This window comes from Nelusetta ayraudi, unplaced genomic scaffold (genome assembly GCF_046127955.1).
Source record: "Nelusetta ayraudi isolate G7.1 ecotype Tasmania unplaced genomic scaffold, CSIRO-AGI_Nayr_v1 ptg000090l, whole genome shotgun sequence".
Lineage (NCBI taxonomy): Eukaryota > Metazoa > Chordata > Actinopteri > Tetraodontiformes > Monacanthidae > Nelusetta > Nelusetta ayraudi.
In genome coordinates this window covers 3,677,294-3,705,032 of record NW_027466140.1, presented here as the reverse complement: position 1 = coordinate 3,705,032, position 27,739 = coordinate 3,677,294, and the positions used below count along the sequence as shown (strand labels likewise).

The 27,739-nt window shown below is 46.3% G+C and overlaps 2 protein-coding genes across 3 annotated transcripts in view; one reads left to right on the top strand and one right to left on the bottom strand.

Moving 5' to 3' along the window:
- Window positions 1-13,438, bottom strand: part of fgf13a (fibroblast growth factor 13a) — an 82,339-nt gene extending 68,901 nt beyond the window's left edge. Inside the window, exons 1-2 of one of the 2 annotated variants that reach the window (XM_076046587.1) lie at window positions 13,180-13,438; window positions 11,237-11,400 (exon numbers count right to left, since the gene is read on the bottom strand). In XM_076046587.1, coding sequence (XP_075902702.1) covers window positions 11,237-11,285 — 49 coding nt within the window. In that variant the 5' untranslated portion in view covers window positions 11,286-11,400; window positions 13,180-13,438. Of the gene's footprint in view, window positions 1-11,236; window positions 11,401-11,742; window positions 12,364-13,179 lie in introns of those variants that run through there. The other variant, XM_076046586.1, reaches the window with a different exon arrangement.
- Window positions 13,439-24,097: 10,659 nt separating this feature from the next.
- On the top strand, window positions 24,098-27,731 carry f9a (coagulation factor IXa). Its single transcript, XM_076046735.1, has 8 exons — window positions 24,098-24,267; window positions 24,390-24,577; window positions 24,687-24,711; window positions 24,797-24,910; window positions 25,569-25,703; window positions 25,791-26,101; window positions 26,190-26,313; window positions 26,862-27,731. Exons 1-8 carry the CDS (start codon window positions 24,204-24,206, stop codon window positions 27,458-27,460), a joined length of 1,560 nt encoding a protein of 519 aa, XP_075902850.1. The 5' UTR covers window positions 24,098-24,203; the 3' UTR covers window positions 27,461-27,731.
- Window positions 27,732-27,739: the final 8 nt, after the last annotated feature.

Genomic DNA, 27,739 nt, shown 5'->3' with positions numbered 1-27,739 from the left:
TGGCTGCTGCAGGGCCACATAGTTAGCCATAGAGTTTGCAGCATCCTTGAATCTGAAGTTCTGCTGGCTTTTCCGGTGTTGTCACTTGCCTCGGAGAGGTCTCAATGCCATTTGTGACATCACAAAGAGCACATTTCCTGCTCCGTCACACTCCAGTATTAGTAGATGTTTTTCTAATTTCTGTGCAGTTCATTGACAGGCCGGAGGCGCATCATTGTTACAAAACAACTGTACAGTGAATATTGCCTCACACGGGGAACCTTTGAATATCGGTGTAAGTGTGCCAGGCAAAGTGAGACATTGTTAGTCGAGAGGGTACAATGGGGGTTAAAGGAGAGAGACACCAGATTGTTCTGACTCCTCCGAGCAGTTGACTGTTCATTGTCCAAAACATTTATTGGACAATTTTGTTCAGGCTCCATCACCAAGGCAGCACGTCTGCAGTTTATTTTGTTTGGCATCACTTTTGGGCGCGTGCCACCTCTATCATAAAAATTAGGCATACAGCTTTTGTCGATATTATCCTCTCCTTGGTCACCAGTTCTTGTTTTTTCTTCAACTGGAAGACAAACAAGGAGGCAGACTGGGCTCATCACTCTCACGGCCATTTGCAAACACGGTAGTACCTCTTCCAAACATCAACACAACAGTAACTGAAAGCTTTGAGAATTGTTTAAAAAATGGTGACATAACATCATAAAGCTGCAGAATGGTGAAAATTTGCACTCAGTTTGAAATCTAGTCAAAACAAGAGTCACGTGAAACATCTTTGCTGTTCACACACAGCGTATGAACAGTGCCCACCTACAGCAAACACGCACACACAACACACACACCCTCTCTATCTCTCCCCGTCTCTCTCATGCTCTCATGCGTTCGCGTGTGCGCGCACGTGCGATGGCGTTCGCAGCACGCATGTCAGGTGGGCGCGTCGCTCTCCACCCCCCACGGCTGACGACTCCCGCGCCTACAACGGGCGGCGTTGCCGTGGCAGCGTCTCATTATGCAAATTATGTCTCCCTGATGAGAAGGAGGCAGGCGCAGCCACGATGTTTGCTGCTCCAGACTGTGTTAAATTGGCTTCAGGGACCAGCGAAGGCCTGTTGCTATATTTAGCCGTCATTTTAACAATATGGGGTTGTTCTCCCCTCCGCTCCTATTATTCTGGGAAACGGCTGGACAGCTCACGTTTAGCACTTGCCTTTTAAGTTTTCACACACAGTGACGGCTGAGGAATGATTCAAACGTAACCTCGTAAAGCCTGGAAACTCCAGCTTGAAAAACTCACACCTGGATCATTTCCATTTGCCTGTACTGCAGGACCTGTCAGCATCCAATAAGGTTTAATTGTGACAACGTTGGCTGCAATGAGACAGTTTCAATTGTCTCCCGACTGGCAAGAATTTAGTTCAACGCCACAGTTGAGGAAAAGAAATTTGATTGATCCTCTTTAAATGCCAACGACAGATTATCCAATGTCCATCAACATTTCCTGTGGGCTCTTTCCTAGATGGATATGTGATATAAGTCCAATGGATTTGGGTAACGTTCCATCCGTCACATCAGATTAACTAAAAATCAAAACAATCGTGCGTGACATTTCTGTTGAGTCTTGGCCGCCGCAAGGCTTCAATATTCTGCCGTTTCCTGCACCAGACGGGACTATTCCACTCCGGCTGTGTTGCCCTTCCAATCTCCTGTCCTCATTATTGAATGAAGGCGCTTTCTCCAAGGAACGTCGCTAATGGCTTTCTGCAATATATCATCTTTCATGTTTGCAATGAAGAGAAGCCAATATTAAATGTCACGGCCATTCCAGGCATTAAACACAGCCCAGAGACATGGATCCATACGCTTTATACATGGCTATAATTTATTTGTTCTGACCTCCTCTCAGTGATGCTGTAATATAGATAATAATACATCATCAGGTGAGTTACTAAGCCTGTCCTATAATTAAAGATCCAATCCGCACTGCGGACCACGTTGACCCGGGTCTGTTTCTTTATACAGGACATGTGGGAGGTCAAACAAACAGCTCCAGCTCCAGTATTGTCCGCTTCTCCCCCCAGAGACTGAGTCCATGTCTTCACTTTAATGAAACTGCTATTCTCAGCCCAGAGACCCGGTAATCAATATGGTCAATAGCATTAACCTCAAGAGAGAACACAGCCAGCTGAAGATAAAAGAAGACACGGGATGTCCGCCGAGGCCTAAACAAATAGGCATCGACTGATATTGTTTGGTTTTTGCCCAAATTTCAAACCTCAACCAGTAAAAAAAAATAACTGGTTAATAAATAAATAAATAAAAAAAGACATCCTCATCTTCAATTGACTGAAAAAGCTTGAAGTGAGTGATTGCACTTAGTTTTGATTGTTACTAGTCCTGCAAATTTCTTAAATTAAATTGTGATCAGGAAAAGGATGAGCTAGCTATTGATTTCACATCTGTTTGGCTGACAGTTCAGATTGAATGCTGCATTTATTTTCCACACGAGATGATTCACCATTTGAGGATTTATCTCACCACTCCAGATTGATGGGAGGGGGTGTTGAGCAGTTTTCATCGCTCAAAAAAATTAAATGCAAAATAGAATTTTAATATAGCAGCAGAGGCAATTGAAATGGTGTCCTCAATATCTAAAAGCAGATTTTTAGATAAAAGCAATTGAGTCAACCGGACAAATATGTTTGTGAGGTCTGGCACACACTAGCACTAACTGATCTTTTTTTAAATGTCAAACTGTATAAACCGCTTATTTGATAACAAGCACCACAAGGTTTGCAGCGACATGACTAACAGAGCACACCTTAACAAACAATGTCTCCAACCAGATTCTTTCAGGTCAAAGCTTGATCTTCCTCTTGATCTTGAAAATGACTTGGCATGGTGTACAACTAGCTAGAGGAAGCACTGCCTGATTACCTCTAGATCTAAATATTGAACCAATCACAAAGTGTAAATTTGCTCTTCACACCGCACGGAGAGGATCTTTATTCTTGCAGGCGGCATCTTTGACTTCTAATCACTTTAAGCTTTTTAGAAAAAAAATCTAATACAACAAAAGCACAGCTGAGGAACAGCCACAAAATCACCTGCACTCTGTACAATAATAGTCTTGTAAACAAAAGGTTACAGTCAGAGGAAAGCCGAGTGGCTGGCTAGCTCAATCTTCTCATGTTAGATGCTTTGTTTCAGCTCCACGCCGTGCAGCTGCCCCACTGAGATTTTCAAGCCTGAAGTTGTCCATGTCCATCTTTAAATGCTCCAATCTGAATATTCCTTTCACCAGTATCAAGGAAGCGGTGTCGGTACATTTCGAGGTGAGGGCAAAGAGAGCCACAGCCAGGCTTGGTCACCATGCCAACACCAGCATGGACACTGGAGTGATGGCGGTTTTATCATGACTGTACACGCTAGAGAAGGACAGAATTACCTCCTGTCCTGGCAGGTTTTGGCAAGAGTTTAGCTCAACACTCCAGTACATCTTGCAACAATTGGAAGCAGCCTCACACAGACTCATCCAGTGGTGAAGATATAGATTTGCCTGATTTTAGGAACGTCAACAACCATGTCCATTAACCATGCTCGCTAACTTTTTTTTAAAATTACTATTTAAGCTCTTTAACTTCCATCCCGACACCTCCTCTTTTTTTGTCCAAAATGTCCAGACAAAAGCTTATAACATGACGGAATCGAGCAGGACAAACACAAACTTCAAACTTGACAGGATTTGACAGCTTTGGCCTGCTTGAAATTACTTCGCCAGTGACGCGTTGACCAGAAATCACTCATCTCCTTAATCTCTGACTTGCAACAATTCCACACTGGGGTCCTTCAGTCCCATCAGGCAGAGTGCAGGTTGCTATGGATGACAGCAGCAGCTTGCCACCACCAGCCTCAGCCTTCATACTCAGTAATTGCCTTCGTGACCTCTTTCTGCCTCGACCAAAAAAAGAAAAAGCACCCTGTAATAGCTTCTCACAGGACAAAACGCGATGCGCTGAAATGTTTAAAACTGATACACATTTAAAAAAAAAAAAAAGTTTCTATTTTTATCGCCTCCAATTGTTTCAAGGCTTTCTTTTCCCTTTTTTTTTAGATGTTACGCTGTGCTTCATTGTGCTTGGAGATTAATAATGAAGGCAGCCGATGCTGCTCTCGCTGTGCTTCGCCGCTACGAAGGCTTACAGACAAATGAGTCAGTGCTGCAACACGCTGAAGAGATGAGCTCGAGCAGCGTTGCCGTGAGCCCATTAGCACTCAGGTTGGAATTTTCTCATGCCTGGCGAAGGCATTAAATGGGGATGAACTGATTCCATGTGCTATCTGTCATCTCAGCCATATGTCGAGGATAAAGGAGAGCGAGAGGAAGAGGAAAAAAATTGGGCGTATTGCTAAGCGTTATAAAAGTGCAGCATTTCCTTGAAGCCGCAGTGTGAGAAAAAAAGAAATGAGACCCCGCCACAGATTCATTTTGGGAACATTTTCTGCTGATGTCATCGCAGTCCAATTTAGCTGATAACGGGCCAGAGGAAACTGTTATGTCATTCGCCCCTGCATTTGTGCTCCACTTTAAGAATCTATACCATGACCATTATGGCAGTGGATAAAAAGTGTAAAGCCCTGTGTGACACAGTTCTTTGATGTGATGGGCAGATGACAGCAGAGGGACGCTCGTCATTGTTCCCAGGACAGGTTGACACACTTACAACAATTACAAGGATTATCCTGAGATGGGTTTAGCGACAGGAACATAAGTGCATTTCTAAAAGTAAAAACTGCAGTAATGCAAAGGTAGCGCATAATCCCAAACCCGCTTTGTTTTTTCAGTTTTAATCAACCCTGCTTTTAGGATGAGGACAGAGGGGGGGAATTTAGGTGCAGGCATTAGATGATTTAATGGGGATATTTTATACCATGTCATTCACATATCATTATATGGCTGGATTTCTTGCTTTTTTCCTATGGATCATTTTCTCTTTCTGTAAATTGCAAGTTCCCACTTTAGCCGGTTATGTAACCGTCAGCATCGAGCGCTGTCCATCCGCCACTATCTATTGTTTACGGTGCGAAAAGCAGGAAGGGCCTCTTCTATTTGACGTCTCACATTGTCCTTTGAGGGTCATTAGGCAAGAGATAAACATTAATTGGAGGAAGGATTTCATCTCGGCAGTTTAAAAAGAAATGTTCTTGCCTCTCACGCGACCGCCGACGGCGCAGTCCCGCTTCTGAAAGAGGAGCAAGATTCATCAAGGGAGCCAAATGTTCCAACATCCATTACAGTTTTTATTAAGCAGGATGATAACTCTCCCATCTGTGTGATGATATCTTTGACTGAAAGCCAAATGACATCAGCAAACCGGACGTCTTCCCAGGATAGTTTCGCCGCATCAAGGAAGTGAGAAATTAGTGCCATTAAAGACGGAAGCCACGTGAGGACACAGTGACACCACTTCTGGTTTGGCCTGGGCGCTTGGCTGTTTTTTGTTGCCTTTTTTCTCAACTGCAGGGGCTGATGGGAGAGTCCATAAAACAATCGGCTCAGAAGACGCACAGCTTTGGAGACCGCCAGCAGCGAGGTGACTAATGCACCGGGGCAGAGTGCTTTTAAAAGAATTTAACAGAGATGACATGAGACAAGGAAGAATTCCACGTTAGAGGCAAGATTCCTCACAATCATCTTTGCGTGTAGATGCTGATATCTGACCATCCAGTCACTCCTAACCAGTTCAGCCAAGAGGAATTATACCAGGAACTAACGCGACGGTCGCACAGACCAAACGTCTCGCACAAACTAAAGATGACAAAGGATTAGAGGAGAGGGGTTGCTAACATTCGAGATCAGAGGTCAGCTGACAAGTCAGCAGCGGAGAGTGGCATGTCGCTAATACAAGGAGAGCCGCTGTCCTCCAGGCGGCGCGGCCGGGTCTGCGTCAGTCTCGGCTTGTGACGAGTAGCAGGTCCACCGTCCTGACAGGCCAGAAACCTCGTGAAGAACAAGTTCTCACCACACGCCTCCGCCAGCAAACACAAAGCCGTCGCCAGCTCTTGATGTTTGCACTAGTGACATGTTTTTAGTTTTCGTCTGAACTTCTGGAGGGATGTTTCTGGACGTCACATTTACAGCGCAGCTTGGGCAAACCGGACAGTTTCACACCCCAAACTGAACCCCAGGAGCTTCAAGCTGAAGCTCTGAGTAAGTGTGATGCAATTGCTGTTACCATGGTCACAGGCTGTTTACCGCAGCTACATATGCGCGGTGCCAGGAGCACCTTGGCCTTGCTTAAAATGGCTTTGCAGTCAGGTTGGCCTTGTGAGCGATGCCAGTACAAATGGGGAAAAGTGATTTTATTTATTTTGACTTTAACCAGACAAATGCATTCTCCCAAATATTTGCCTGAAACCATTCGACCCATGGGTGTCATTGGCCGAAGGCTGTACTTGACCTAGGGTATCGATAGGAGGATGAAAGCAAATCGCGACACGCATTTCCAAAAAATGATGATAAGTAGTAATCCATCCATCCATTTTTGATACCCGCTTATTCCTGAGCTAATGGTCACAGGGGTCTGCTGGAGCCTCTCCCAGCTTTCATAGGGTGAGAGGGTGTCCACCCTGGACAAGTCGTCAGGTCATTGCAGGGCCACATAGAACCAAAAAAACACCATTCGCACTCACATATACACACACACCTTCAGACAATTTTGAGTTTCCAATTCACCTCAGATGCATGTGTTTGGACTGTGGGAGGAAGCTGGAGAACCTGGAGAGAACCCACACAGACACAGGGAGAACATGCAAACTCCACACAGAAAGGTCCCAGGCCCAGAATCGAACCCACAACCTTCTTGGTCTGAGGCGGCCGCACGACCAACTGCACCGCCGTTTCACAATTTGTCCACCGCATTTGACCCATCCCCTGAGGGAGTGGTGGGCAGCAGCGGTGCCACAGGTAGGCAATTGGTACAACCCGGCCAGAGATCGAACCCACAACCTGCCAGTCTACAGGGTGGACACTCTACCACTAGACCACTGAGCTGGTATAAATAATAATCTTGGAGAAAATAATAATCACTCTGACCCCGTCAGAGAGGGAAAATCTGTGAGCTTGCCAAGTGTAAGATTTATCTGGAGTCCTTTTCCAAATGCCGGGATTACAGTTTGAGGACCTCGCCACCACAAATCTCTCCAACCAAACAGCGAGCGGGCAAGAACGAGGCCTTCTCTCGCCAAGGCAGCGGAGAGGCAGAAACATTGAGTTTGCAAACGAGTTCACACGCGAGATTTTAATCGCCAAGAACAACTGCAGGTGGTTCCCGCCGCTCAGAAATGCTGTGACGGATGGCGCCGCAGATACCGACCCGGCGTGCGAAACGATGTCAAGACGACAAAACAATCATCCCACCGCTGCGTGGGAAAAAAAGCACCGCAAGCAGCTTGGGCGGTGCAGCGGGTGGAAGTGGAGCAGGTGTCGGCGCGGTGGAGGACAAGAGCAGCCGCCTGCGCTGTGATTAATGAAGCAGCAGTCGACTCATCTGGGCCCATCGATCGATCCACGACCGGCTTTTCGTGCCGGATTTCACGGCCCACAAATATGCGAGACTAGTGCGCCCTCCTGCTTGCGCTCGGAGCTGCAGTTGTTACTAAACGCGGGAGGCAAGAAGCGGGGGGGGGGGGGTTATTGATAGGTACCGCACCGAGATGAAGAGTCGTGTCGAGTGACGGCAAATGACAGCGACGCAGATGTTCGCCTGCGAGATTGAAGCGTTTAGGGACGATATAAATGCAGGTTGGTTAAACGTCCTACGCTGTTCTGACTTTTTACACGCTGTACTTGCCATCCTAGAATCCAATTAAACAGTCAGAAGTCTCTCGACCTACAGAAAACAGCACATTTAGCCCTCTGTTTGCGATATTCTACCAAAATGCTATTCTAGCCACCTGCTAAAACTGATACTTTGTTAAAACTATAGAAGGGGACACGAACAATAAATAATTACCTCAGCGTTAGGGGTATTGTGTCTTTTTGTGACGTCACAAAGGGCTGATATTGATAACCATGTGTTTTAAGCTCACACTTTCTAAAACATGGATCAAGGCCTTGTGCATTTTTCTCTTTCCTGGAGAGACGGGAGGGAGGGTGGAAACAACACCTGGCCTGGGTTTCTGTCAGTAGCTTAGACATATCAGTGATTCTGTGCCATCACCAAGGGATGATATCAAGAGAAGTTTGTTTAGGTAAACATTTTATGAGGGCAAGGAGAGTTGATTCACTCTCAGCAGTGAATCAACATCAAGCCAGGGACACTTATTAATGTCGGTGAATGTAAATAAGAAGGATTTTGCATAATTCAGGACCATTCAGTCATCATAAAACTCCACAAGTTGACATTCCAGAGCCTAAGATGTAAAATGTGTTTTGTACTGCATTTTTGTCAGACAGTTAAAGTGGTAATGTGCCAGAAAGATAGAAAGATGCATCAGTGCAGCACTTACTGTACGTGGGTTTAATAGTAGGAAAGTCATCCTGCTGAGTTTTCAGGCTCTGTTAAGTTGTAAAGCTGAGACTGTGTGTGTGTGTGTGTGTGTGTGTGTGTGTGTGTGTGTGTGTGCATGTGCGTGTGTGTGCGCGTGCGCGCGTGTGTGTGTCTGTCTCACAGACTGTTACAGGCTGAACTGGCTGTTCCTACAGAGCCGTGGTGGGGAGAGCAGATTACTGTCCAAAAAAAAAAGAAAAAAAAGACTAGCACTCATTAAACAAGAGAAATATCCTGTCTCTGAACTGAGAAAAGTAGAGTCTCAGTGGTCTGACAGTTTTTTAATATGACTGCCGCCAGGACCAGCGCAGAGGACGTTTATCATTTCAGTGCGCTTTCATTGAGAGGAAAGCAACGCAGAGCTTCCTCATGTCAAATAAAAAAACAACGTTGTCAGGATGTCAGTACGTCAACTGACATCAGTCTAAGTCAACTCGGTTCGTGTTTGCAGGAGGTTTGTGTGATGTCACAAGGTACACTAAACTTTGTTAAAGCAACTCTGGAGGGCATTCATCCAACCCTCTGAGACTTAAGGTTGCTTTGTTTTTCTCTCCATTCACGCAAATGAAGGCCATAAGCATTGTGCAGCAGGCTGTAAACGGAGGGTTGATACCTGCAGACATTTTTTGTTCTCTTTTGTTTTGTTTTGTTTTGAGGGGGGCGGTGATTAATCGCGCAGGATTGCTCCACTGCAGCAAGCGCAAGGAAAAACACAGAACTGAAAATGGATGCAATATGGGGACCTTTAAAACTGAGAATAATTGTGCATTAGCAGATTGCAGGGGCCACTCTGGGATTGTCTATCCAAAAAAAAGAAAGGCTATTCAAAGTGATGACAGTAGCCGAGAGCAGGCTGAGCATCACTACAGTCCAGAAGAAAGCAGGGCAGTCCGAAGCCTCAGTGTTGGCCAACAGTTTGGAGCGGGAAAAAAAGATGGCAGGTGGTTCCGGCTTTAATGGACCGTTTCCCTGAACACTGCCAACATTGGCAGGGTCAGCGCTGATTTTCATCACGAAATTCCCTGCTCCTGTGCCATGCACCTCTTTGATGGATGGCAGCTGTCACTGTGTGACCCTCCCCACTGATGGCACATGCTTGAAATGCAGCTTTGTTGTTACGGCTTCATCCGCAATCTTTTTTTTTTTTTTTTCTTCCAGCATCCTAAATTGTTATGGCAGTACCACCCGGGACCGCTTCAGCCTCTCTAGACTGAACTAGACTGAACTTTGCTGGGCCTCAGGTATTTATTGGTGAGGAAGTGTTGTGTATGTGTATATGTATATATAGGGTTTAGAGATGAAGGCTGTTTATGAATCATACATCGATTTCCAGCAAGAGGAAAAGTTGAGGAAGAGGTTAACCTTCAAATTGTGTAATTTTTTACACTTGTTTTTTCTGAATGAAGCAGCATTGATGCAAGAAAACATGGACAGACTTGCACACTGTGACTGTTTTATACCCACTGACTGGGTTTACATGCCTGGTCCAGTACAATACTTGATTAAAGTTCTAATTTAAGAAGATAAAAACATATATATATTTTTTTTAAGTTAATTATCTGCTGTGCCTTCGTCATCTTCAAAGCTGCTGGACTCTGAAGAATATAACACAAAGAAACAACAATAAAAAAGTTGTTTTTTCTCAGGAGCTACAACTTCACTTCGCGCATGCACGGCTCAAGGCTGCACGTGGGGGTTGGGAGGTTGCCACCTGAGGCGGTGCTGTCAAAGACAATGCAATTACAATCTGTTGATCTCTCCTGCGAGCGGCGTGAACGAGAAAGTGAGCCGATGGCTGCTGTGGCTGTAAAAGTGGGCGAGCCGCCGCCGTGGTGTAAATATAGGCTGTTGCTCCGGGCTGCTCGTCAGGTGACACTCGCTCAGGTGACCCGCGGCCACGGCAGTATCTTTACACAATGGTGTCACGACTCCGGATTCCAATCAGGAGACCGTTAAAGACACTGGATTGCGCGCTGGGGATCTTTCCTTTGCCCCCGCGTGACCCACTTGATGTGCGTCATTTGAACAGCCTCGTGCTTTGCTTATTAAATGAGTGTATTTATTAAATATGGAAGGGACAGGGAGGTTGAAGGTGTGTGTGTGTGTGGGGGGGGGGGGGGGGGCACTGAGACAAAGGACCGAGGAGAGGTCTGTGTGCGCCTGTGCGTTTAACAGCGTCTTGCACGTCCTCGCTGGCGTCTCTCTGCGCCCATGGCAATGAAGACGTAATGGGTTTTTTTCTACGCCACTGGTTACAACGTGCCAACCCCGCCACATGTGATGTGAGCAGAATCGGAGGATGCGGACGAGGAGAAATGCGCTCCAACAGGATGCCAGTGGCGCCACGATCATCACGTCCAAATCATTTCAGATTTACATTCTGTCTGGTTTCGTCGCAATGCAATGGAAAGGCCTTAAACGATCTTTGGGAAGGCGGAGGGAAGAAAATGAGCACAATAACCACACGCTGCGATTTCTCCCCCGTCTGCGCTGGTTGCCATTGTTCCCAGTGTGAGGAAGCGCCGCGGTGAATGGGAGAGAGAGAGAGAGAGAGAGAGAGAGAGAGAGAGAGAGAGAGAGAGAGAGAGAGAGAGAGAGCGTGGTGGGTTCGGAAGAAAGAGAAAAAAACAAACAAAAACAAATCATCCCCCTCCTGGTGTGTGAATCGGCGCGAGGCTCGGCGTCTCACTTACCCTTGGAAGCATCCTTGTCTTCTTTGGGCTTCGCCACTTTTCCACTCATAGATCCCAGTTTGGATGTGTAATTCCCGATTTAGACAAGATTGGAAATCCTTCTAATTGGCGGCCGCCCTCGGGGGAAATCCTCCGCAAAGGTTCCAGGTGCCGAGATAAGGGCTCTGTTGGACAGAGAGAGAAAGAGACACACACGCGCACACACATACGCATAAATGTTCAACACCACTTTGCCGTTGCGCGCAGCAAAACGCGGGGCCATTCAGTCCGCGAGCAGGCGGACCGTGGCGGCTAATGAGGAGGATGGAGGGAGGGAGGGAGGGAGGAGGTGGAGGTGTTTATCAGTTGGATATCAATGGACGCGTCCATCCGGCCGTATAGCGGCTCCCGCGCGTGTCACAGACAAACGAGGCATTTTTGGGGGGGGTCTGCAAGCGGCGAGAAGCAGCGGCGTGTCTGCGCGCTGAGGAGGAGGAGGAGGGGATGCTGGGCAGGGGGGAACCCACCTTATCTCCTCCACGTTTCCCGCTACATCAATGCACATGGATGAAAGGAAACGCCGCCACCGTGAATCGCCTTGTGCGTGGCTCGCCGACCAACCCCGGCAAAAGGAGGGGGGGGTGGAATTAAAAATCAGGTACAAAAAAAAGAAAAGAAAAATCGCGACACGCGCTGCTGTTGACAAAGGAGCAACACAACCCGGAGGAGGAGGAGGGGGAAAAAATCAAGCGCAGCGCGTGTTTCTATCCGAGCGATGGTGAGGAGAATAGAAAAATAAAAATTTAAAAGGGGGAAGGAGGAGAAAAAATAATCTAGAATCTGGTCCGTCCTCTGTGTGAACAGCAGCCCGGGAGAGGAGCCATGAAATGCAGCTGCTGCGAGCAGGTTCCGCTGGTTCTACTGACGAGCCGAGAATCAACAGGATACACAACGTGAGAGGAGCTCGTTCCCCCGCGTCACCGCGCTCGTCTTCTTCCTCCCCCTCCCCCAGCCCCTCCTCCTCCTCCTCCTCCTCCTCCTCGGCTTCTTCTCTTTAGCGCGGCCACCGAGATGTTGCAGGATGAAGAGGCTCCATCCGTCGGTTGCAAGGCAGAAGCGTGGCCGAGCGGTGCGTCGTCGAGGCGGGTGGCAACTAGCGTGGCTGCCGCTGGAGCTGCAGCTGGAGCTTCTGGCCGCTCACCATCTTGCTGTTGCCGCTCATTCACTTGCGTATTTGTTTTTTTTTCTTTTTCTTCTTTGCACAGCAATGCGTCACCCCCCCCCCCCCCCCCCCCCCCCCCCACGTACAGCCTGTGCATTTCTCCCACTCCCCCACCCCCTTTATTCCTTTATTATCATCCACGCTGGTCACTTTGGCCACAGGTCCACAAATAGCAGGCGCTGAACTCTGGTGGCAAGGTTATTGATTTGAACGGTTAAAATAGGGGCGACTTGCCCCCCGAGTAGCGCTGAACTTAGATGTTTTCCTACTAAAGGTTGCGCAAAGATCCAACACAACACGTGTCGCCTTAAAACTGAACATTAAACGGGGTTTTATTATGTCCCCTTTTGTGTGTGATATTTCCACAGTGGTTTACCGTAGGTTACCTCACTTCACAGCCACTGCAACAGCCACCTCTACATAGGTCCATCATGCTTGGATGTAAGGACAAACATTTATTTTTTTTACCCTAATTTGTCATATTTTTAAGTGCTTCCTGTTAAGGAAGAAATCTCCAGGAGTGCAAATCAAAAGCGCTAAGTGTCAAAAATCACAAAAGTAAACAGCAGCCAACGTGTTGTTGGACACCTTGTCAGAAAATGTGCACTACTGCATTTGCAGAAGATTTGCAGAAGATACGCTGAGCTCACCTCCTTACTTAGAAAATAGACTCCTTACAGTTACTTGTTTTGACTAAGTTGCTTGTTTTCAAATTTTTAGGGACCAAATGATGAGTTCCTACCTTAAAGACCAGCGAAGCTGAAGCCAAAAAGTCGCATGTCAACCTTCAGTTGGGCCCAGATTAAAGTGTCCGGCAGCTGACTGCTGAGTAGGCGCTTCTCCGAGCCAGGGAGCCAAAGTGTTTTGGCTCTGACTTCACCTCTGAGGTCTCCCGGAAAGTTTTAATTTTCAGGATTAATTTTTATCAGCCGTCATCCAGAATCTTCCTCCTCCTGTCGGCTTTCTGACGCCCTTATGTCACATCTCTCAGCCTCTCGAAGGTCTTATAGTGCTCTGTGGCTCGTGGTGGGGGGGGAAGAAGACCTGTGGGCTGAGGGTTACAAGATCTATATAGAGGCTATTTTTAGAAGAAACAAGACTCCTTTCTGACTTTCTTCACATGCTCAAATCATTCTGACACGTCCCAGGCAGCGCTTGCGTTTCACCAAGTCACTCTGTGACAATTTGTCCAATTACTGCGTCAAATTTGGCAACATTTGCATGTTTTTTTTTTATTCCAGACCCAACATGTTAAATTACATCTGAAATAAATAAAATGAAGAGATCTTTGGCCAATTCCATTTTCACTCAAAATGTGACCCTCAGTTGATTTTATTTATTTCTAAGACATCAAATACTTTATCTGATCAGAAAATAAAGACATTTAAAATAAACGTGAAATACAAAGTTGGAGTACAGATTTTAAAAAAGGATCTAAATAAAATGTGCTACGTAAAGCTTTTACACACTTATTTACATCAACAGCAATTGGTTGAATCCCAATTGGTTGACATAAAGGAATGAAAGCCGCTGGATGAGGCCTGCAAGTTCCTTTCAAATGGAAAACAAAGTACACAGGTGCATTCCTTTTCTTCCCATTTTAAGGTGCGACTGCGTTTTAGCATTCATTGACAGGCAGAGCATTATTGTTTATGATAGTGACGTCCAAGTAACGGCTGCTAATCGATACGGGATGACCCATCGGCTTAGGGGTCGAAGAGGTCACGACTGGGAGGGACCATATGTCTTCATCAATAACACAGTCGAGCATCATCACACACATGCACGGACACAAACACGCAGGCTGCGGATATTTGCCTTTGAGTGTAAAGAGTCCGGAGTGGAAACGCTGAGTCTCCTCCGCTGCAGCCTTTTCATCTTCACACGAGGGAAATGTTTGCACGTCGTCATCACATCCCAAAAGGTGCTGACGAGTTCCCGCCGCACGCATTACGTCACCCGCTATTATGCAGCGGCGTGGGCTCGCGCCGTGACTCACGTCAGCGGGGCTTTTTCATGTTGCATGCATGTTGGAGAGAGATAAATAAAGAGCCGCTCACGCCAACGGCGACTTGTTTTCCATCTGCCTCCACGCCCCACGGCTCCCTCTGACCTTTCCCTAAGCGGCCGCGGCCAGCGCCGTCCTCGGCCCGAGTCAAGCTGGAGGCTAGAAGCCCCGCGGCCTGATGCCGTCCGCACAAAGGAACTCCTGACTCACGCCCTGTCACCTCTGATGCCACATCACTGACCCTGAATCATTTGTGTTTTCCTGCTGATTTGCGGATTTCTGCATCATCTGCTTTGAGCGCACGTTGCACGTTGCCGTGCATTTTTTTGCGAGCTCAGCAGCCTGAGCTGTTGTTAGATGTTGTTGTTTGCCGCAACTTGCATCGTGAATGTTGGGCTAATACGTCAAACTAACTCAACTTGTCAACTGCTGTGACTCCGGCATTTGTAAAGCATGAACTGTGGCAAGTCTGTCTTAAGTCAACCTGATCGTCACAACGTATGAATTATTGCAAGGCTCAAGTGGAGGAAGCGTCGCGGCTTTGTAATAATTCATTCTGGTTCCATCATGGTTGGCGTTGGATGTGTGGAAAATCACCGACTTTGGTTTTAATACAGATATCTCTGAATGAAAAAAAAAAAATAGTAGTAGTAGTAGTGGTAGTAGTAGTATCAGTTTTGTGCATTTTTTTTTGTCTTGCACACTCATCAGACCTGGGATGGAGGTCTTGATTTCCAGATTTCGCCGCTCAGCAGAGCTACTCCTCAATATTTTAAAGTCGTTTATGAGCAGTCTTTTGTTCTGTCACTCCAAATGCTGTGTTTTTTTCCAGCATCTGGTAAAATATTCAAAGTATGTAGCATTCAGCTGACTCTAGCGGCAATAAGGAATACTGCAAAAAAGAAATACTTTTTATTTATCATCCATAGTATTTTGCTCATTATGAAATCAGCCTCATCTGTCAAAGAAACAAACTCCACACTCTATCACTCTGCCTCTATTTCCTGTTAAACCTGTTGAAGAACCAGAGTGCAAGATTTGGTGTCACCTAGTGGTAAGAAATCTTATTTTAAACAAATTAATGCCAATACCTTTTCTCAATTACATTTCAGTATGAGCTAATAATTCCATGTAAATGCTCCTCTTTGGGTCTTTAAGGCCTTAAACTGTCTAAACATGGATAGAAAAAAAAAAAAAACAGCATCAGCCACAATGATATAGATAATGATGCTAAGGTGCGTATTATGTATTTAAACAGGCAGTCAAAGTTCAAAGTTGCCTTTGTCCACTTTGTTGTTTGGGCTGAATGTTGAATTAAACATTTAAAGTTTTGGATTTGCACAGAGTGAATGAAGAAATCTATTTTTGGTTCAGAAAGTTTATAGTCTTTGGGAGTCACAGCCCATTTCTTCCACTGAAAGTACATATTCATCATGGAAGAGGATCAATTTCTAATCAGAGGTATAACGGCCACTCGCCACCATCAGCATGCCGGCCCGACCAATGAATCAGCTGCATCGGATGATGGAGTAAAACGGGCGGCGTAGCAAAGGAGCTACTTGATTTGTAACTTTATCCAACTAGAAATCACTCAAGTTGAAATTTGTGGAGGAGCCGGTAATGGTTGCCAGGAGGGATCGGTGGTCCCGAGGACGAGAAACGACTGTGCGGGAGAGGCAGTGAGGTGTTTGTGTGTAATTAATGTTCCGTCATTTCGCAGCAGCCGTCTCTGCTGTTCTGCCTCTGATTGTAGCCCTGGTGCAGTGCAGTGCGAGGCTGATAAGGCAATCAGTCTGGCTCAGTTAGAGAGGTGCCGATCGCAGCTGATAAAAGCCGGAGGTCGAGGACTGAACACGGTGAATCCGTTGTCTGCGTATTGTGTAATATTCAGGGCAGTGGGGATGATCACCGCCGTCTTCTGTCTCACTGGCGGGATGCGCCAAACGTCGCATGAGTCAGAGCGCCGGGACACAGCCGCTCTTATCTGTGAACTGGAGCTTCGCAAATTGTGGATTGACTGACTGAATATAGAACACAAAGGGAAAAGCCTTATAGCAAGACTCACCCCCAAAAAGGCTGCGTTTTGAGTCTGCATAAAATGTATATGCACAAGTCATGGAGTCAGCATAGGTAAAGGTCCCGCACTATCCCATTTCCAGAGCACTCTTGCATAATGACAGTTAAAAAAAACAAAAAAACTGTGTAGATCTCCAGGAAACAATGGAATTAATCATTTTTAACCAGTTTTCAGGGGGAAAAATATCAGGTTTAAGCTTCCTGCTAAAACCAACGTTATGTTTGACCGTCAAAAAACCGCAGGAGGATGAAACAAAACTGGGTGTGGTTGAGTGGGGAGGCATCTGTGGCCCTTTGTGACATCACAATGCACATTTCCAGTCTCTAAGCACACACTTTCTGAACACTGGGGCAAGCTAAACTGGTAAATCACAGGGAGGGGGCTTCAGGCTGGAGACAAATGTTGTCCTTAGGAAACACTGATAAAGGGGACTTTGCATAATATGGGACCTTTAAGGTCCAACCTCCTTAATGGTCACCATAAAAATATAGCGAGGCAACAAATGCAGCCTGTCAAGGTGGGAAATAAAACAAATAGAGCCATGCATGTGTGCATGTTTATGCATTTCTGCAGGCTTGCCCATAAAAAATGATGGATTTCATCACGCGGCGTCTTGCAGGACTGTTGCACTTGCTCATTTTTCTCCGAGCCTCGCTGAGAACAGGTCCTCGCATCAGAGGGTCACAACGAGGTCGGCGAGTTATTTCAAAACTAAAGAGGTCAGGGTCCAAAGGTGTGACAGGACGTCGTATTTCTGTCACGTCCCGCTATAACGTAGCACATAATTGACTCGGCTGCTGCCCAGATTGCGTTTCTATATCACCGGCGTCACACACCCGGGGTGTATTTCAGAGGCGGGGACTGATGATCTACATGTGTTTGGTGCAGCCGCCCAGCGCCGCTGCTGGTGATGAAGACTTCATCAGCCCACCAGCAGGTGATTTATCAGCACCTGAAGCGTGCCAGGGTATGTAAAGAGTGCAAAGTTTGAAATGATTTATGGTCATGAAAAATTCATTTCTGCCACGCCGGATTGAGCCAGTGTGGCTCTTTTTTTGCGAAAAAGCGATTTTTGACGTGCAGCGGGTAAAATCAGCAGCAGCTTCACTCTGTCCAGAAGGCACGGAAGTTCCAGTTTTTATTAACGCTGGCTGAGCATCCTGGAGCCAGCAGCGACTATTAGCTGTGCCGCATCACGGCTCAACGATCCTGCTTTTAATTCTCGAAAAAACTCTAGTACAGCTCATGTCAGTAATGAAAAGAGGAAAAAGCGGTAAAATATTCGTGCAAACTCAGGTGCTATGTCGTGATAGTTCATTTATCCCACAGCAAACAGGTTTGGGACGAGTAAACACCCTTGTGAAAACAACACTTTTACAAATTTACAAATTACAGCCACACTAGCGTCAGCGGTTGCTTTGTTTATTGCATTAAAGGTCTGCGTTATGCAAAATTGCCACAGAAAGGAGAAAAGTCCATCCTGTGATTTATTTGTTTATTCCACACAAAAAAATGAGTGTTTACTGGGAGGCTGAAAACAGAAGAATAAAGATGCCGTTTCTGAAGATTAATCTTTTTTTGAAAAATTTCGTCCAAAAATTTAAATTTGAAAATCAGCACAATATAGAAGCTCTTATGATGGGACACACTAGTTTTGAGAGTAAGTCAGTATCAAGGCACACAGGTCTACGGCAGTCTTTTGATCAGGTCTTATGGTATAGATGGTGGTGTAACGTTTTAAATGCCAGGCTATCATGTTTTGGTGTCATTTCCAGTTCAGCTGCAACTGAGACTACGAGAGTCGAGTTCAAACGTTGCCTTTTGCGCCACAAACAAAATACCAAGTCAGCTGCTGAAATGTCAGAGTGTTTCGCTTGGCGGGGACGCACGCAGGCAAGGCAGGGGTGGGGCGTGAACCGCCAGGCCTTCAAATTAAGCAAGGCCGCTAATTACCAGAGCGAGACTCTTTCAAATATCACATTAATGTCAAGGACTTTATTAGGAGGGGGAGAGTGGAAGGGGTTTCCGGAGGTGAGGAGCGCCTCCAGGCGCCGCAGTGCTGCTTTTCACAGCTCACATCACAGCGGCCCCCTGAGGAGATGACTGCTCGCGCTCACTAGAGTGTCGTTAGAGGTGCCTGACGTCTCAAAGCTATCAGACAGGCATCCCATTGATCTTTACAGTAAAGTTTCCGCTTTGAGATTTGTATCAGAGTCGGTGCCGGTCGATGACAGGCAGGGTGTCACGGCTGCATACAGGCTAAATACGGTTGTGTTCTGAAGCCCCAGAGCAGGAAAATACAATTTTTTTACTCGTCCCCTGCCACAGACAGATTGCAGCTAATGACAACTGGCTGGTTGGCATGTGACCAGAAGCCACGTCCAGTTTGAAAAAAAAAAACAAGAGTGCTTTTTCAACATGTCATGCAAGACACAAGAGGGCCGACACGTTGAGCTCACGTTTGATTGAGCAAATTTATCCGAGATCTTGTCCTGCAGTCCCCCGGTGTAATGTGTGCGTCTAGACGATTAATACAGTTAAAAGGTTTTGAATAACAGTTCACGTCTGATGTCTCCTATATTCTAAACAGCAGTTATGATTGGAAAATCCTCAAATGTATGGCCCAAGGCCCTTAAAGGCCCTGTGTGTAAGATATAGCAGCACCTAATGGTCAAAAAGCGTATTGCAATGAGTCTGCAATGACTTTTCCTACATCGTACTCGTATAAATACTAACCAAATAAACCACGAGTGCAGACTTGTGTACAGTGTTACACAGCAGAGAACAGAGTGAAACTTGTGAGCGTGGCAGATGTAGAGATACCTGATTGGTTTCCTGCAGCCGTGAACAGATCAGCGAGGCCAACTTCTGTGTCTCCCAGCACTTCACCTGGGTAACAGTGAGGCAAGAAGACAAGTTGTAAACACAGAGCGGAGAGGCCCGGAACACTCTGCAAAAACGCCTCATTTGCCTACGGCACGTTACGTAAGCGCACACAACCTGGCACGTGCTCCTAATCCAATTCTGCTCAGTCACTCTTCTGTTCCATCAAGCACGGCGCACAAGAAAAGCTGATGCCTGTAGCAGATCGGAGTCGAGTGTTTTGCACAAAGTTTCAGTTAAGGCGCCAGAATGTGAGACACAGACTCAGACAGAAGACAATGTAAGTGAAGGGTGAAAGTAGCTTTTTTTTCTTTTCTTTTTACAGGAGTTGGCAGGCACACAATCAAGGATCCAAACCAGCAGGACAAGGGTTTGCAAACTGATTGTCCTCATTTTCTGCCCGGGTCTCGTCTTTTTCTTTCCTCACTGCGCAACAATAATCCTCACTGAGCACCAGTGTGTTTTAATTTGCAAGGAAAACACACACACACACGCACACACCACACAGTGTGGTTACTCTGTGGGTGGCAGCGGCTCATCTGTTGGCATTTACTGTATTAATATATGGACATTTGTGTGTGAGTTATATTTATGGCTCAGGCTGATTCTGTGTGTTTGTTTAATCGGTTCGCTGCGTGAAATTGATTTTGCTGTAATATGGAAGGAAACACGCATCAACGGCCATAATGCGCCTGGTGGTATTTTGGAGGGTACAGTTGGAAACACACGGCTGCAGCCAACCTGCAGCAGTGCACCATTCGCATGTTGACTGCTTTCAACCAGGGCTGATATTTTAGTGCTTATATCTGAAAAATGTTTTTTTTTTTTTTTCCGAATTGTGTATCTACCTGCTTGACAGCAAAAAGTGTTTTTATGTTACTGGTTGTCAGTTTGACGTCCCAGATAAAACCCATTTTTAGGTATTTTTACCACGGACTACAGTTGGATGATGAGACAGAAATCCCACATGACAAAGCTGATTTAGATGTGCTGATTGGGGCTCAATGACCTTTGGCCACGTGATCTTGTGCGTTGCAGGACGATTTGGTCAAGCTAGTAGCCAATAGCCTAACAAACAAAAATCTTAGATGATTGATTCCTCTGCAATTAGGGTTATTCTTGAAACAAATTCACTAAACGGACGTATCTTGGGTGGATCCTTTGTTGGTTTGTGTGATTTGGAGGGGAAAGGAGGAAGTCAGGGCTTTCTATCAGTTCAGGAGGTGTGGCTGTGGAACTCAGCTCATCATTAATCTCCTGCTAAGTCACGGGGTGGCTCACTGAGGTGGAAGAGACAGCAGTATGGTATCAGTGACCCTTTGTGACATCACAAAGGGATGATTTAGAGGAAGTGGCATGATTTTGCACAGATTTTCTGCAAACTGGAGCTCGCAGAAAAACTCCAGGACTGCGTATTCTCTGGTAGTGTAGCACATATTGTTGGTAACACTTTGGCAAAAACTTGTTTCATAACATGAAACCTTCCAGGTATGCAGCTCTGGGCAGACTTGAGTTATACCATCTATGTTTGCCATTGCTCTCTGTGCAAACGCTCTGGTCCTCAGAGTTCTCAGAGCAGATCTTCTCCTGTAGAACATAAACTCCCTGCAAATGGCGCGGCGTCTCCGGCGGTTGGGCTGAGGTCCTGGTCGTCTGCACCCCGCGAGACACAGAGCGGCAACAATCGATAGCACTGAGCAAGCATCAGAGACTTTATTATGTGCTATGCCCCGACTCGATCCTCCGCTGTAGTGACTAATCAAATTGGATCCGACACAGACTCCCCCAGCTGTGCCGCGCTGCCAAAGACAGAGGGGAGATGGAGAAGTCAAGCAGATCCTGAGTGAATCAATAGTCCAGTCAAAGGCAATTTTACTCCCTGCCATCCATCGGCGCGTCTGCGCTGCCCGCCTGACGCCGTCTCGTTAGCGTCAGCTCACAAGTCATCGCCTCGCCGCTAATAGCTCAAACTACTGTTGCTTTTTTTTCCTGCTCCAGAGAGGCCTGCATGCGTGGAAAGTGTGTCAGTGGCATCAGCGTCTGGGCAAGGCTTCAGAACAGACTCGCGTTGAGAAATATGACTCAACCAGCGCAGTTTAGTGTTTATATGCAACAATCAGACGAGACCATAAACGTTGCTTCCATAAATTAGAATGTTTGCCTCTGAAAACTGCAGGCATCAGATGACTTTAACGCATCCCAGTTGGGAGTGATTGAGCAGTCAGTGTTAATTACACCAGTGTGAATTATTCATTATTCGCTAAGTGACTCAATGAAATATAAATGGCTCCGGTCAATAGTTGCCAACACTTGAGATGACTTTGGACTCCCTCTGGGCAGATTTGGGAGCCAGTGATAGGATGCCTCAGATATGCCAGAGCACAAATGACATCAGAGTTAAATCTTAAGCAGCTTGCGCTGAGTCAGACCCAGATTCATTTTACCGCAACAATTATCATCAGCGTCCTCTGTCTTGACTGGCCACCAACCAAAGCACGAATTGCGATTTTAGCATAAACATTAAAGGAGCAACATAAAAAGTTTTGTAACATTTTTTTTTATTGTTGTTTATTAGTTTGTACTTGGGGTCCCCACTTTTAAAGGCCAACCCTCTGAGATCTAGTGGCATCTAGTGGGAATAAAGTGTGTTGCAGCAAGTGTTGGCATTGATTCCTGATTTTTGATGTCCATTCCGTTCCAACATTTCTCTCATAGCAACCGAAATGCCAGAGTAAAATAGTGAAACCCCAAGCAGATCTCCATATAAGTGGACCTGCTCTTTGTGCAATAGAAATGCTTATTATTAGCAAATCAAAATACAGTAATAAATATTTTTTTAATGACTATCTGACTTACAGTCACCAGACATATGTATTTTATTTCATTTTAATCAAAACACCCTAGCTGAAGAGTACGTTTGGCATTTAAAATGTACACCAATTAAATGATTCGCCTGATTTTAAACGGTGGCCTGTTTCACTTACAGCTGGGAATTCTTTTTAGCGCTTCATTTTGAATATTTTTTCTGTTTTGCTTTTAACGCTATACTGATACATGTCTGCGAACAGAGTTTGGGAACAGGATCCCGTCGTTGACGTTCACGACAGTTTAAATTAAAAATAGTGTCCATACGCCATCTTGTGGTGAAAAGCGATTAGTGCGCTTTATCTATCGGAAGTTTTTTCCAGCTTTATGACGTCAATAGACTGCACTGAGAAGAACAGTAGATTTCGATCTAAACATATAAATTAGAAAAGGTCAAGAAGTTAAATTATAATTGAATGACGGAAAGGAAATAGGCTTATTCCAGTCAACTTAAGTAGTACTTTCAGAGATCTTACCAATTTAGAATTCAAGTATTTTAAGAGATAAACATCCGCAGCAAAACAGACCATGAAGAATAGATTTAAAAACTAACAAAATAAAACACACACACACACACACACACACACACACACACACACACACACACACACGCACACACGCCCCAGAGCAGACCTGGGTAAATCGGTCGATTTGAACTACTGAAAGAGAACATGTGCAAACAGAATCTGTACTTGAGTGATACTCAGAGTGTGTGAGTGTGAGTTCTCAAACAGCGGAGTCGTTTGGGGATGGAACTCTTGTCCTCGTTTTTCCTGTGCTGGTTGCTGATAGACGCCCGCCTGGACTACCTCCATCTCCATGTGAGATGTTGTGATTCTCTTGAAGAGATCTCTTAAAGAGAATCACAACATCTCCAACTGATTCATCGTCCTTCATTTGTACCAGTTTCAAGCACAATCTGTTTGGGTGCAGCTGAATTTTGCCCTGTTGTCTTAAGAATCCGTTCCGACTTGGACGTAATTGTTGGAGGCCGTCCTGACCTCCAGACCACTCCTCCAGATCCCCGCAGGCGTCGACCGAGTGATGAGCTCCGGGCCAACCTGACACACAACGCAGACAACACAGCGGCCGTCACCGCCAATCGCCGGTCGCCTCGGTTCCCTCTGACGTCACCAAAAGTTACTGCGTAGATACTTAGTAACCACGCTGAGGTGACTCAGCACCTCCCGGCGTCACTTACTGGGATATTAACAAGAACGTGGAATCATAAACTAATCTCAGGAGTTGGACCCTTTTCCCCATAACTCCTCCATGAACTTGGTTCCTCAGGTCAAAGTACAACTGGACTGGTGAGGAGGGAAAAGTCAGATTGGTCAGAGACAGCTGGGGGAAAAAAATCTAATCCCGTGTTATTTTCTGCTCTTCCGTTACTAAGTATCTACTGGACTAAGAGGAGAAGCGAGCGGGTGTTTTTGACGGAAGTGACTCACTCCTGCAGTTGTGGCGGCTCCTCTGGGAGTGAGGCTGGGGGTCCGGGCTGCTCCTCCCCGACTCCGTGTCCACTGCTCACTGACGCCCTCTGCTGTTTGCTGGGGAGAACAACACACGTCACCTAAAAAGCTGCAATTTAAAATGGAAAGTATTTTAAAAGATAAACATCCACGGTTAACAGAACATGGCATAAAGTTAAAGAAATTGAAAATAAATAAAAAGAATAAAACTAACAAACTAAAAAAAACACACACACCTGAGAGTATATTTTTAAATGATGTATAACCTGCACTGGGAAAAACCAGGATTTCGAGGTAACTTGAGTAACACACATAAACACACAGTGGGCCAGCACATATGTGGGCTGACACACTTTCGTTTGAACTACTGAAAGAGAACATGTGCAAACAGAATTTGTACTTTGGAGTGATACTCAGAGTGTTTGTGAGTGTGAGTTCTCAAACAGCGGAGTCGTTTGAGGATGGAACTCTTGTCCTCGTTTTTCCTGTGCTGGTTGCTGATAGACGCCCGCCTGGACTATGGAGGTATTATCTCTCCCTCTCTTAAAGAGAATCACAACATCTCCAACGGATTCATCGTCCTTTATTTGTACCAGTACAGCAAAATCTGTTTTGGGTGCCGCTGAATTTTGCTCTGTTGTCTAAAGATTCCGCTCCGACTTGGACGTCACCTTTCGTGTCCAGTGAGACGGCCGACGGTGTTCTTCAGAGGCACAGACGCGCAAACACGGGCGTGTTTGAAGAACTGCGGGAGGGCGACCTGGAGCGAGAGTGTCTGGAGGAGCAATGTGACCTGGAAGAGGCCAGAGAATTCTTTGAGGACGATGAGAAGACTGTGTGTACTTACTTACGGTTATAGTTTTTCTTTTTAAATTCAAAATATAACATGGATTTAACACAACATGTTTTATTTGTGTTTCTGGTGATAAACTGTATTTTTTTAGATGGCATTCTGGATGGGATATATAGGTATGACTAATGATGAACATGTTTGCAATCTTGATATGTCTCTATGAATACAATCTTCCATCGGAAAATCTCTCTTCCTCTCCAGATGGCAACCAGTGTAATTCCAGCCCCTGTCTGCACCAGGGCTCATGCACAGACCAACTTGGCTCCTACGTTTGCACCTGTCCATCCGGATTCACTGGCAGGAACTGTGAGATCAGTGAGTGGACGGCTTGTTTCATCATATAAAAATTGATGTAAATGAATGAGATTATCGGGCCATGTTTGCTAAATCATCGGCGAACATGGGCTCTAATGTCAACTCATCTCCGTCTCTGCGGACAGACATCCACCCTTTCCCCCTCTCCACTTGCCAAATGGAATCAGCGCCTCACCCCCTTCGTCCCTCCACTTTTAGGTTACAAAACTGGACTGTAAACAGCAGCCAAACTTGTCTGTGGGTGGAAGGAGTGACGCTGCATTGAGTGGATTTTTTTTTTTTTGCTGTACTGAAAAGATGAACGTTTAGACAATTTTCTAGGGTCAGAATTAAAATCAACTTACTTGGTCAAGTTATTAAGACATAATAAAGAATTTATGGATCTATGGCTGTGGAGGAAAAGTAGATACCATCAATGGTGCAGCCACAGCACAGTCCATCTATAAAATCTTGAAATATGTCACACGTATTAGTGATTCAATGGCGTGACACTGTCAAGCCACCTGCAGTTGATCTGCAAAGGAAAACACTGCACGTTCTCTCACAGAAACACCGGCGAGCATGCCAGCCAGGGTTCTAATGCAAGAGTCCAAATAGTACCGTATGCGTAGCTGTGAGGGGATTTTTATATTAAATGAAGGATTTGACTCACCCTCAGTCATTGCAAAGCGGTGTGATGTGAACAACGGAGACTGCATGCACTTCTGCGAGTTGCTGGGAACCTTCGGGGCCAAGTGCGCCTGCGCCACAGGATACAGGCTGATGGGGGACGGGCTCAACTGCGAACCAGAATGTAACTTGCTCTTTCATAATATCTTATAAATGTCCAAAAAATAACTAATAATTAAAAAAAGGCCCATGCTTTATCTCACAACACCAGCGGAGTATCCCTGCGGCCGGACAGCTCTGGCGGATGTGAGCCACACTTCCACGAGGTCACTGCGCGGCCAGGGAAATTCCAGCCTGCATGACAACATCACCTCGGTCAACAGCAGCTACTCCACCACGCCACTGCCCTCCACTTCCACTGCCACCACCACCACTGCAGTGCCTCCTACTGTGAAAAACGAATCTGTCGAGAGTAATTTGGTATTCGAGGAGGTGGTGTCCGGGCCCGTCAAGACGCCACTGAACCAGCTAACACGCATTGTTGGCGGAGAGGTGGTGATTGCAGGCGAGATACCGTGGCAGGTATTCAAAGTAGGAGTGATGGACACAGAGTCAGAAAGGAAAAGGCCCAGTGGGTCCTCACATCTTCTTTCTCCTTCCCGTCACCCAGGCAGCCTTGGTGGAGAGGTCCAGTGGAGAGATATTCTGCGGAGGTTCCATCCTCAGCGAGCGCTGGGTCATCACCGCCGCTCACTGCCTAGGGGGGGCGCAAGGCTCCTACTACATCAGAGTGGGTAAGAACTTCTGCCATGTGGGCCACTTGATATTTTTACCCTGTTAGATTCCACTAAGAGGCTTTGGATGGTGCGTGACCAGTGTTTTGTGATGGAGAGCTGCAAATATCAGACCTTTTCACCATCAGTTATCAGCCCATTGGTGAACCGAACGCCCCAACAAATGAGGAACGAGTATCACTTTTCAGAAAGTGTGCACTAAGAGACAGAGTTCTGAAAGTCTGCCCTTTCTGATGTCTCAAAGGGCACTGGTACATGTATCTAGCTTGTGTAAACAACAATGATGATGGGCTCAGTAAAAGTCAATCAATCAGAAAATATGTTTCTGAAGCTAAAAAGTGTCCTTATTTTTGGATTGTGAAGGTGTTTCGTACCTTTGAGATCATTTCTTACTGAGCTCCCTGTTGCCGATGTGGCCCTCCAAACATGCCCCATTTGAGTTGCTTTCCAAAAGTCGCTGGAAGCACACGTTACCTCTGTGGAAGTCTAAAATACATCCCGCGGATATACCAACCGTTAAGGTAACCAGTTGACCTCATTTCTCACAGGTGAACTTTCCGTCGACATCCCCGAGCGCACCGAGCAGAACTTGGAGGTCTCGGAGGAGCGCGTGCACCCGCACTACAACGCCAGCCAGAGCCTGAAGAACCACGACATCGCGCTGATTTACCTCGGGAGCCCCATCACCTTCTCCACCACCGTGCGGCCCGTCTGCGTGGGGCCCCGCGATTTCACGGAGTTCCTGGTGCGCGAGCGCTCCCCGGCGACGGTGAGCGGCTGGGGCCTCTTGCGCTTCCGGGGCGCGACCTCGAAGACCCTGCAGAAGGTGAAGGTGCCCTTCACGAGTCGGACAGAGTGCAAGCGGAGCAGCAGCGCCAGGATCACGCCCTACATGTTCTGTGCCGGATACTTGACGGAGGCCAAGGACGCGTGTCAGGGTGACAGCGGCGGGCCGCACGTCAACACCATCCACGACACGTCGTTCCTCACGGGCATCGTGAGCTGGGGGGACGAGTGCGCCAAGGAGGGCAAGTACGGCGTGTACACGCGCGTGGCCCAGTACTACCGCTGGATCCAGCACGCGATGGGCTCGGCCGAGCAGGACCTCGAGTCGGACGTGGACGTGCCCGAGGACGAGGCTGAATGAACTCCTCGAGGGATGGTTGTATTTAAATGTAAAGAATTGAGGATGCAGTCCATAATCGTAAGGCTAGGGGGAGCCATTGCAAGAGTAATCAAATCAATGAAAAAAGACAAAGTATTACGTTTAAATAGAAGCCAACAATTTAGCAGTGAAGTACTATAAAGCACAGAGGGATATTTGCTATAATGTGTTTGTAAGAAACTTTAGTGAAACCTTTTTGGTGTATTTACACTGAAATATTAAAGCAATATCTAATAAATTTTAATCAAAATAATGCAATGA